Source organism: Streptopelia decaocto (genome assembly GCF_964273445.1).
Source record: "Streptopelia decaocto genome assembly, chromosome: 5".
Lineage (NCBI taxonomy): Eukaryota > Metazoa > Chordata > Aves > Columbiformes > Columbidae > Streptopelia > Streptopelia decaocto.
The window spans coordinates 58,080,614-58,093,106 of record NC_138659.1 but is presented as its reverse complement, the minus strand read 5'-3'; the positions used below and the strand labels follow the sequence as shown (position 1 = coordinate 58,093,106).

General features: G+C 45.6%; 1 protein-coding gene across 1 annotated transcript in view; it reads right to left on the bottom strand.

Moving 5' to 3' along the window:
* FBXW4 (F-box and WD repeat domain containing 4) overlaps nt 1–12,493 on the bottom strand; it is a 62,251-nt gene that overhangs the window by 35,008 nt on the left and 14,750 nt on the right. Inside the window, 2 exon segments of the mRNA XM_082052726.1 lie at nt 9,285–9,379; nt 11,844–11,976. Of these exon segments, the coding sequence (XP_081908852.1) occupies nt 9,285–9,379; nt 11,844–11,976 (228 nt within the window).

Genomic DNA, 12,493 nt, shown 5'->3' with positions numbered 1-12,493 from the left:
CAAAGCAGTACGCCTGCTTTTTTACAAAGCGGGAGAGAGAGGAAGGTGGGGGTGGTGGGAAGAGGAGGAGGGGGAGACAAAAAAAAAAAAAAAAGAGGGGGGAAAAAAGAGAGAGTGAAGGGAAAGAGGGAGAAAGAGAGGGAGCGCAAAGGATGCATTTCAAAGTTTCTCCAGCAATTGGATGGGGGGGAGCTGGGCCCAATGTGAAATCATAGAGGTCAAAGGTGGGTCTCCCTCCCTTGTGAGAAAGTCGTGAATCAGGACGGTTTATCAAACGATCATTTTCTTTTGAAACCGGGAGGCAGTGGCTGGGACAATTCTGCAGATGTGCTTGATGAGTTCGGGACAAAAATGGGCCGCCTCCAACCCCCTCCCCTCTTTAAGGTCTCCCATCAGGGGTTGCTTCTCCCTCCACTGCTTCCAGGACCCTCCCCTCCCTTCTTCAGTGGTCAGCTGAGACCCCCACCCACTGATCGCCTTTGTATTCCTGGCCTTTGGACACACTGACAGGGCCCTTTATGAGACCCCAATCAAGACCCCCATGTCACAGGTACCTAGTAGAGATACCAGACCCTTTTCAAATGAGGAACAACAAGGAAAATATGCTGGCCCATTGTCCCTGCACAGCACCAAGGGAGATGAAAGGGACAGGCTGCTCCCTCTCTGCAGACCGCCTGCCAATCAACCCCAGTTATTAAGGTCACAATGTGGAAATTCTTTTGACCTACACCTAATCAAAGATGCACCAGGGCCTTTTGAGACAACATGGGGGAAGGTGGGAGGGCAAGCATCCCCCCACCCATAAATACAGTGGAGCTTCCAAAGAGAATTTAGTAGGAGTTACCCCACTTAGTGCCTTCCTCATTGAAAAGTTACAGACGGAACAACACTGGAGGTGGCTCAGAAGTCATGACTGAAGACCCTATGTGACAACTACTTAGCATCCTCTTTGCCATTCCCAATAGCTCTGGTTTGTGCAGGTTGTGGCCTTCACAAAACAAGTTCAGCATCATACAACCATAGAATACCAGGTTGGAAGGGACCACAAGGATCATCCAGTCCAACCTTTACTGGGAAAAGCACAGTCTAGACAAAATGGCCCAGCACCCTGTCAAGCTGAATCTTAAAAGTGTCCAATGTTGGGGAATCAACCACTTCCCTGGGGAAATTATTCCAATGGCTGATTATTCTTATCACAAAAAATTTCCCTCTTGTGTCTAATGAGAATCTCCCTAGGAATAACTTGTACCCATCACCCCTTGTCTTTTCCATGTGACTCCCTGTAAAAAGGGAGTCTCCATCCTCTTTGTAACCAACATTTAGAACACCCTTTAATTGTTAGTTCCATCTGACGCTGGGCCCTGAAGAAGAAAAACTCAGTGGCTATGAGTCTATGAACCTCCAAAAGCTGAAGCACCTGGAGGAGTGGCTGGATGCCAGCAGTGCAGAGCAGGCATTCTGAATGCTCCTTGCATTATGCAGGATAAAGATACCAAGATGACATTGATTGTGGTAGTTCTTAGGACTATGCAGAAATCTCTCACAGAGAGGAGTTAGGACCCACCTGCAGTGTCAGAGCAAGCAGACATGTGGTGTAACACAGAGCATGGGTCAGATGGGATCAGAGAAGCACATCCCAACACAGCTCCGGAGCACTTGGAACACGAACAAGATCATCTGCCCCGGAAAAGTTGCTCTGTATCACTGTCTAAGAGCCGCCACCATACACTCAGTAGCACAACAGTTAGACATTATGCTTCAAGCTGACAACAGTAACACAAGAAGTGACTGACTACAGTCTATAGTAGTTCACACAAAAGGGCAAAAAAATCCAAACCCCATAACAGAAACACTTTTCAGCATGTATAGAGGGCTTCTGAAAGTGCATGGTTTTGAATCAGGTGCTCCAGAAGAGCCACTTGGTATATATCATCACCACCACCACCAGCACACACAAGGCCAATCCTGAAGAAACAGAAAGTTCTGGCATGCCTCCTTATGTATCATATCCAACTGCACACAGGAAATACCCTTCCTGATCCCACTGCCAGCTTGCTGTTCTCATCCTGCTGGCATCCTTCAAAGACAATCTGGATCAAGCTCTTAGTGAAAAGCAAGCAAATTTGGGGCAGTGGTAGAGCAAAGACACAAACAGTGTGACAGTCACAGCAAGCAAGCTGAAGGTTTCATCATGCTAAACACTTTTGTGTTGGCTCATTTTTCTCTGCCTTTATCCACTTTTAGCTCATGAAAGACACCAGTTCAGTGCTACTCAGAGTCCCCCAACTTCCATCAGAGAGCTCACAGAGGTAACAGCCTACCAGTGCTTACCAACTGGGTGTAAGATGAGAAGTGGAAGATTCCAAATGAGCTTTAGGACAAAGACTCATGCTTACATCAATCCTACTATACTGCTTGTCCACTGCAAGTCATTGTCCTTCCTAAAACTGTCTGCTTGTTCCTTGGCTCTTACACAATTGTTGAAGCAGGTAGAAGACAGTTTTTTCTTCTTGAGGTTAAACAAGCTAGCTCCGATACCAGAAATACTTAGCTCCAACAAGACATGGATTAGGCTATTGTAAGCCAAGATCCAAATGGACACTTCAACTCAGCTATCTCCTCTACTGTTACAATAAGCTGCAGTGCTCAGAGTAGAGCTGACTCCAGCGCTGTAGCACAGAAGACAGGCAATATCCTCCACAATCACCCTCCTTTCAAATGCCAATGGCAGGCTGAGGACCAGCCTCTTGCTGTCCTTAGAGTAAATCAACACTCCTTCAGAGGAGCTAGGCTGCTATCTTAGGACACTACAGCTCCACTTCCTACCTCAGGGCACGAGCTCACATCCTCTGAGTGACACCTTCGGCCTCTTTTGGGAGGAGTAACAGTGGAAGCTGAGCCTGGTTAGAGGCACCTGCACCTGGGGCTCTCACTGTGCAAGAAAGGTCCATCCCTCTCTTGTCCCTCCCCACCCCCAAAAGTAGCCCTTTGAAAGGCAGGGGAGGGAACAGACACAACTCTAATTGTAGGAGTGAAACCTGGCATCCTCCTGCTCATCTACCTTTGCACTCCATTTCTGATTCTCTTTGAACCTCTGGTACAGCTTGTCAGGTTGCCGCCCTCTTGAGAGATCAGAAAAAAAATACGGCAGTGATTACTATTGTACACTGATTTGCAAGCTGGAAAAAGAGAGAGAAAAAGAGAGAGAGAAGAGCCTCCATGTGTCAGGCTATGAAAGGGCTGCGACTGAAGCCGCCTGGAAAACAAACCCTTAATTTAAATGTTAATGAAAGTGCTGAAGAGACATCAGAGGCTTTCATTTCTCTACAAGGAGTGGAATCACCAGGTCTAGAATTTATGGCCCCCTTCACCTCCCCTCTCCCCTTCACTGCTCCATCAGCCAGAGAAGTTAGGAAAGGAAAAAAACCCTAATTTTACCATTAACTCCACACTTCCACCCTAGGATGCAATTGCTAAATTATCTGTTGGAGGACACTGATCAAAGGTGGAAAAACAAAGGCACGCTGCACAACCGGGCAAAGGTAAACAGCAGCCAAGGTCTGGTGAAGTTACCTTCTCCCCCCACCAATTCAAAAAGCAAAGAGAAAATGACTGAAAACTGGAAATAGAAACCTCAAACCATAAGGCTGCCAGCCCCCTCAACTAAGTTTCTTCTGTCGCATAGATTAAACGTATATGGATTCTCCTGTGCAAACCGAGCAACACAAGAGAGATGCTTCCACCAAGATTTCAGAGACAGACATTCCCCTCAAGCAAGGGGAAAGATGAGAAAAAACTCGGGGGGGGGGGGGGGGGGGGGTGGGCGGAATTCAATATGCAACACTGTTCAACAGGATTAGAAACAGCTGCTAGGGTTCTAACTCAGCTACTGCCTCACAAAACCTGCTCACCTTCCCACAACTGCTAGTGAGCCAACTCAGAGTCACAGGGAAAAAAAAAAAATAATAAATAAATAAATTAAAAAAAAAAAATATATATATATATATTAGAGTATTGGCCAAAAGTGACAAAAAGGGAACAAAGTCATCAGCCATGTGAGCTTTAGAGGGCAAAGGAAAGAAACTGAAGTAAAGAAAGATAAGTTGCAGTTTCTCAGCCTATCGAAGTGTTTGCATATGTGTTTTTTTCCAGAGGAGAGGGAAAAGGGACATATATGTTCATGTGTTCACCCATGTGAAGAAGACCAAACAGAGTCATTATCACACAAATAAAATAGGTAAAATAAAGACGTTTTCCTCCCAACATCAAGGGAACAGTCAGGGCACATGCATAAGACACAGGTGTCATTTTAGCTCCAGAGGGGAGAAACCGATACTCATTTCCTGCTCTTCAGCTTGGAGGTGAAAGAGCACCAAGTCAGTTATGACTAGCACACATCTAGAAACCCACATCCAGATCAGTCTCCAAGGCCAGAAAGAGATGGTAGTTAACACCACCACTAACTCTGCAAGTCCACCCTGGGATCTCACAGCTGAGTAAGTTCTTCCTGCCCCTGCTGAAGAAACAGCTGCAGGTCAGAGTCCCTTCTCAATTATTCAAACTGACCAGGCTCCCAAAGGACAGCAAAGCTATTGCTGCCTGCTATTTTGCTGGCAATGCACAAACCAGAATAAAACCCAGTTACTTGTCCCAACTCCTAGAAGGCTCAGAGAGGTTAACTGCACAAAGCTAGGTCAAAACAGAGCACCGCTAGAGCCAACAGCTCATCTTGATACAGAATAAGGGATACCTGCTGATAAAAGCAGAGCAAGAAATGAAGGTGGCAGGAACATTATCAAACATTTAAACTGATGCACATTAGGGCTTCAATTATACAGCTAAAACCACTGCAAAGTTGTTCTGACTCAAGTGAGTTGTTTTGTTCTAATACAATATCCAAGATCAGATTGTTTAACTTTCACAAAAAGCTTCCAGATGACCACTAAAAAGAAGCCCTCAAAATTAATCATTTTCACTGATCCCCATGGAAGAGAGGCCCATTCAGTGAAGGTGCCTGTCAGTAACCCTTCTCTTTCTTCCTTTCCCCAGCAAGTTTTGGGTATGTTTTACAATTTGTCTGAGGTTGTCCACAGGGGCAAAGGTCTCCCCAGATATTACCTCCTCATAATATTCCATGGGAGAGGCAATAAGCTTAACAGAGATTCAAATTAGCATGTTAAAATAGAGGAGTCAGGTCTCAACTGCAACACTCCATAAATAGAAGAGAGGGTGCAAGCCTGGCTTTTAAAATTCAACTGCTCACAGAACTACTTGTTTTTTCTTTAATTTAAAGATTCAGTGCATATAGCTGGTTTTGGCACAATCTTTCCTTCCCTCTGGTGTAAACCTGCGCTACACAAAGGCAACATTTGCAAGGAGAGGTCAAGTAATGCAGTAGATCAATGACACAGCTGGAAAAGGAGAGACCATCTTTTGGGCTTGAACACCCAAAGCACACCCCTGCTGCAATAGGGCACATTACAGTTGCCCATTGAAAGCCATTTTTGTACCTTCATCATCTCTTCTCTTGGTTTAAAATCCAACACGCTTCAAGTACAACGTGGAAAAAACAGCTCTCATGGTAAGTATTTTAAAATCCAAACAGCAAAAGCCAGTGGCCAGACCAAGCAGAAAAAGCCAGGTTAGACTTGAATATTTTTTTAATCCAACACCAAAGAATTTCCAAATCCAAGATTAATAAAGAATATAATAAAGTCCACATTTTTCTTTCCGCTACAGTTTACAAGCTTCTCTATCAGTAGGAAAAAAAGTGCAGTAAATGTTCCCCTAAATAAAGGAACATTTCATTAGTACAACATATGTCATAATCCTACATTTCTGCAGCCATAAATGCCAGGCAATTTGACCTCATTTTCTCCATAAGCCTATTCCTCAAATTAAACAGTGTACAGTGGTCACTTCTCTTCCCTTGCTACTGCCACCTCAGGGAATCACAAAGCATGAAGGTGCCACTACTCCACTAGAAACCCCTCAGTTTGCCTCACCTTGCACATTTGAATTGGTCCGCTGCACTCAGGCTTGCCCTGGTCCCTGAGCACACATAAGTCACTGCAGCAAGCACCAGTAAATGAAAGTTTAACATCAACATGACGTAGAGTTCAAACGGCAAATGAAGTTGGGGGGAAGGGGATTACAAGCAGCTAAGAAACATGGTTTAGGGTACACAGCCTCTCTTTAAGTACAGCATTTTACTAATGCATGGCAAAGCACAGCTTTGAAGACCTATTAAACCTGCTGCCCCAGCAAGCCGAGGCACCCTTATTTTAAGTATCCTATTTTAAGGATACTCTCAGACTGTCCTCTAGTCCTGATGTGACACACAACATTTGACTTGCTGTCCCAAGCACACCAACCAGCACAGCTATGCAGAAAATTTGCTGAAAACCCAGAAGGAACACAATACCCTCCCCATCCCCACTACCCTTCAAGGCACTGATAGGGATCCCCAAGGCAGTAAAGCTCCAATAACCCATAGGGATGTGACGGCACTTCCATGGCTGAAAAGGTTATACAAAGGACTAAGCACAGTTCTCCCACACACAGTAAGAAGAGAAGATCCAGTACTCTTGGTACCCTTTCACCCCACTTATTGTCCCTTACAGGAATCATGCTGTTTGCAGACCCTCCAAGCAGCCAGCCCAGCATCACTACAGAGATAACATCGAAGCCTCCTCCCTAGCTGAGCACATCTGCAGGAGGATCTCTGTAGTGACACAGGGAAACTGTGGACAAATCAAAGCAGAATACCCAAGAAGGATGCCTGACGCCAGAGGAACTGTACTTTAGGAGCAGAAATCTCTGAAGTTTAGTTTGGGTGTAGAGACAGAGCAGGACTACAGCAGAAAACCCAGCTGTGGGTCAGAAGCACATGGGATACTTTCTAAGTGAGCTTCACACAGAGCAAGATATCACTGAAAAGCAAGAAGAAAAGTTTCAGTCCTGCCCATTAACAGCTGAGGTTCAGCAAGAGCACAACCCTGGCTACTCTAGAGAGTCCTAGTCTTGGCAAACTTCCAGGTCAGGAAACTGCACCCTCTCCAGAGCACTTTTGAATGGCTAGAGCTGCAGGAACTGTCCCTGCTCCCACCCCACCACACACAACTGCTTTGAGCTGTTACTGAGCGGTACGTGGCCACAGTAGAGAGAGCTGATGGGTTTTCAGCAATGATGAGCCTAAATACTTCGGTGGTTGGAGCCTGATTCTACACCTGCAGACCTAACCATTCTCATGGAGGAGCTCTCAGTTTACAGCGGCACAATTGGGAAGGGAGAATCGGGAGGGCACGTCAAATGTTTAGGAGGAAGTGGAGGTTATAGGTCATGTTCAGCCTCACTGAGGAAGAAATGCATCCAAGCTCTAGTAAGAAGGATGGGGACTGCAAAGGAGGAAAAGCTTCACACACAAGTGCATAGGGAATGCACACGGGTGAAATATGGGCTCTTGCAAATAAAACAGAAACCACAGGGCTCCCCAAAGTAGATCTTGCTAGAAACCAGATATTATCTTTTTGATACTCATCCTCATTAGACAGCAAGCAATAAAACCTATTAGTGAAAAATTCATCTCCCCTGCCCCTTGCCCTGGCCCTCCCCCACCACATGCCCTCCTGCTCTGATCCTCTCTCTTTTCTAGGATGGCCGCGATTTGTTCTGAGAAGCGACAGGTTTATAGGTTAGCTGACACCTTCTCTCTGTGGAATTTTAATTAACTTCTCCCATCGTCAATATGTTAAGGAGCAGGGTTCCCATTATACAAGGTCAGCAGCGTGTTTCAGGCCCTGCTATATCAGCCGTCAAATTGAAGAATTAATGACGTGGCTAATTGGCTCTAATTCTCCACCCCCCCTTCCCCAAAATATGGAGGAGCAAGGGGAGGCGGTAAGGTAGGCTAGCAGAGGAGGCTGGTACAGTCCACAGCCTCAAAAAAAAAAAAAAAAAAAAAGTGCAAAATGTAAGCCCACTTGCTCTACCACCACCTCCCATTTATCACCCTGCAGGGAGGAAAAGGGGGGGCGGGGAGACTGTGGGTAAATATTGTGACAGAGAGTGTGTACAAGCGTGCACACCAGGGAGAGGAACACCGTCCTGACAAGGGGCCACCTCAATAGGTCATCACTTAGGAGCAGGAAGCAGTATGCCACTGGGCTCTAACCAGCCATGGTGCTAGGGCCAGTCTGTCTGCTAGAAAAGGGGCCCCTGCAGCACAGAAGATGGCAAAGGGCTTCTATCTAACATCTTGCAGCAGCATTTACATATATGATACTTCTTCAAAAACACTATCTGTCTCAAACACTCAGAGCAATGGGACAAGGGAATGGCAAAATCATAGCAGGCCTCAAGGGTCATTTCCCTGATAATGCCATTAGCTCCATACCACTAACTTCCTCATGCCTGCAAAACAAACTCGGAAATCTAATGAGGACAGCAGTTGTGGGAAGAATTTTAGGCTTGTGCAAAACAGAAATACAACTAGTTGCAGACATCACATGGGCAGCAACAATAGCTCTTCTTCCCCCCTTCTTTGAGAAAGGCTGAGGAAGAATCTCTCTTGCATGCAGAAGACCAGCTTAACAGTGAACAAAAGAGACAGATCGTTGCTGGTCAGCATACTGGTTTAACAGCAAGACTAAGTTTCTCAGATATTTACTTCCTTAAGAACAGGAGCTCTCTGAAACACCCTGGAAGACACTTGTGTAGGTACCACCCTTGCCTACCATGCTGAAGTTGTAGCATTATTCCTGCATTACAAGCACAGAACTACAAGCAACAGATGCTGGAAAACCTCATCCCTGAACTTCACTTCCAACTTTCCCAGTGCAACATGCTCAGAGAAAACTGAGCTCTACCCACTGCACACAGCTCCCAAGCAGGGAGCTTTTTGCTTAGCATCTCTTCTGCCATAAGTTGGCATCTTTTCAGTACAGAAAACCTCAAGAGGATCTGGCTTGTTGCTTCTAATTAGCAAATCAGAGAGTTCACTCTGTAAGTAAGAACAAACAGGTCCCACCTGAGACAGTAACAGGAAGAAGGCAGGGCCATTTTCAAAGCCTCTTTATGAGCAGGTCACTCTGCTGTTATGGGGAACAAAGGCCACATGCTCTTCCCCAAGCTCCTGCTGCAGGCACAAGCACCTGATAAGCCTCCACCCAGACCAAGGCCCTGAAGTGTCACACTGGTCCCTCAGAGAGATTTGTGGGCACACAGCCTATCCAACTCCTTTACTTCTCTCTGTCAGAAATGGGGAATAAAAAGATCTCAGTTACCTTAATAATGGGCTGATAGCAATGGACCACACTCGATCCTCTGTCTGCACTGTATGTAGACACTGTCCAACTCTGCCCGTGGACAGGGACCAAACCTAAAGAGAGAGATGCATGTTATGCCACATCACCCAGAAGGTAGGACACATGCTGCTAATGTTGTGCTGGAAGAACTGCCAAAACTGCCATGCTTACCTTCCCCAAGACCCTGTCCCTGAATTCCCATTATTTTTGAGGAGCAGAACCTTCAGTCACTGGCAGAAACAAGCACTTAAAAGTTACACAAAGATTCAGCTTATGAGTATAACCTTCCATCCCACTGGTAACAGAGAGAGCACCCCTATCACCACATTCTCTCTAGGGCAGCACTCAGATTTCCCATCTTCAGTAATTAAATAAACAAGAAGTGGGATTTGCTCAAATCTCTGCTGTTCTCTTGAAGAGTGTGTGAAGACTTCATACCAGCCCTGAAAAACTTCCATTCATATTATTTATAAAATTAATCATTTGCTATCCTGTTTTTGTTTTGTTGGTTTGTTTGTTTGTTTTATAAGCCCAGCCCCTTTCAACCAAGTTTCTTAAGTGTACCCCAGGCAATTTTCAAATAGGCCCCCCTTGCTCACTGACAATATGAGAGAATCTCTTCCCTACCCCATCAGCGCATACCTGCACAGCCCCTTCCACCAGTTCACTGCACACACCCCTTTGTTTCTGGGTCCTAATAAAGACCCCCAAATTCTCACTGGGGCCTCTGCTTCTGGCTGTCATTTTCTCCACCTTGCCTTCATTCTTGGCAAGGACTCGAGTCCCCCAGTTTGCTGTTACCAACCCCCAATGTTTCACTTCAGGACTTCAAAGCTGGGAGTGCCCTATTTGTTTGTTTGTTGATAATGCCCAGGATTGCAGGCTATTCTTGTCAGCGGGGAATTTAGCACCTAGTGTCAGCAAAAGCAGCAGAAAAGCTTAACTCTTTTAAGGCATCCCTATCTCCTACAGGTTAAAAATATTGCTCAGAGCACACTATCTGGTGCCTATCACACAGGAATGTACATTAGCAGCTCTTCAGAGCTTAGTCCTAATCAACACTCAGCAGAGCCCTCAATAGCTTAGACACTTAGAGCCCCTTTAAAAGGCTGGTAGGGAGTCCCTTACACCCTCCAAGAGTCTCACTCATGCAAACAAGGCAGCCTACAAAAGAGATGATAAAAAATGCGAGGTGAGCAGCCCTAGAGCCTATGCTGTGGGGGGCACTGGGTGGGCAAGAAAAACAGCCTTAAATTCCCCTCTGGCCTTCAGGAATTTGTTCTCAAGGTCGGGGAGGTCTGTCCTCAAGCTGCCAGGGAAGCAGCAAGAAGACACTCTCCCAGCAAAGAGCCTCCATAGAATAGAGAGGAGCAGCCCTGCTTAAGTGTGAGACAAAGCAGCATCAAGGCCTTGCTCCCAGGAGGCAAGCAGCAACCCCAACAGTGCCCTTTGCTTCTGAACACTGCTCTACTTGGGAGTGATTTTACCCAGAAGTGCACCCATACAGAGGGACCAATGAGAATAGATAGGGTTATGCTGCTCTGCAGCCTGTCAGTTAGTTACCCACTACCACACACTTCCTATAAAACTTTGAAAGTGACCTTTAAATCTTTCTTTGCCTCAACTTCCACTTTTGCAAAACAGGAACAGCAGGTTTTCCTCTTACCTCCATTAATGCTCTACAACAGGTACCAGGAACCAAGAGTATCCATCAGCCTACCCTGCGTAACAGCCAAAGCTTTCAATATACAGCAATCACTTCCAACAATGAAACAAGTAGTTGTGAAGATGCAACAGGTACTGCATCATGATAGCAGGACAAGGGTGAAACAACTACATGGAGTTTCCTAAACTACTAAAACAGAGATAGCTACAGCTCAAGAGAACAACTTTCCAGGTCCATGTAGGAACACCAACCAGATCCAGAAGGACAAAAACCAACAAGGTCGTGCCTCAAAAAGAAATAGGCAAAATTTATGTAACACGATCCAGTAACGATAACTGAAGGAGAAAAATGAGGGCTTACAGTATTCATAGTCTAACTTCACAAACCAAGAACCATAAAAAAAAAACAACACACACACCACACAAATAAATCAAAACCCCACATATTTAGAAAAAGATATCTCTTAAAGAGATCAAGTACACAACAGAGAGCATATGAAGCAGTGCTGCATCACAAAGAAAGGATGTGCTTGAGATACATATGGCAAATTTCAAACTAATTGCCATGGATCTCTACTACAGCATTAGATGGATGTACAGGAAAAGCAGCAAAATACAGCTGCTGCCTTTTGCACTTCCTGGTTTAAAACAGCAGTTGATGTTGCAAAGGACTCCAAACTTCTTTCTTATAAGCTTGGCACAGCAAGCATCCTTTCAGAGACACATGCCTACGTGAAGATACCCAGTGCTCCTCCTGCAGCAGCACACAACAGGGCTCACAACAGTTCTGCTGACGCTTAAACATTTGTGGTACAAGACCTCGGAGGTTACCTCTGCAGCAGCACCTGCAGCTGCTGGAATATCACTGCTCACCTTCGCTGTTCTGTCCCTGGAGCCGCTGACAACGAGGCCACCTTGGAAGTCCACACAGTTCACCTCCTGTTCATGTGCAGAGAACTTGACACTGTAGGAGCCATGGATCTTGTGAAGGACAATACTTCCATCTCTGAAAAACAAACCCCCCAGCAGGGAGTCTGTATCAGCTGCATCTCCATTGGATACCCACTTCCCATTAGTGCTTAGGAGTGCCACAAAAAGACTGGGACCGATCTCTTGTGGGAGCATTATTAACCCTCCACACCTCACACATCACCTGTTCTCTTGCAGTCTCACACCTGGCCAGTCAAAGCGTGAACTGCTGCCCACAAAAATCTTCCTGGCTCTCTTCCCACCCTCCACTTTCAGTTAAGCTGCAGAAACTAGCAGAGCAGCCATTCCTCCTACTGCTTTGTGCTTGCCAGAATCCTGGCTGGATGCTGAATGGCTGGAGGAAAGGAAGAAGTGAGAGGTCACTCTCACCCATGTCCAAGCCTCAACTTTTCATTCATTTCAGAGCAGCTGTGCAGGGTGTTGTGCTTTGAATTAACTACAAAAACATTTAGACTTTTTTTCAACCAATACAGTTAATGGAATTTTAAATGCATGCCTTCATTTTCACCTGAATTTTGGGCTACATTTCACAA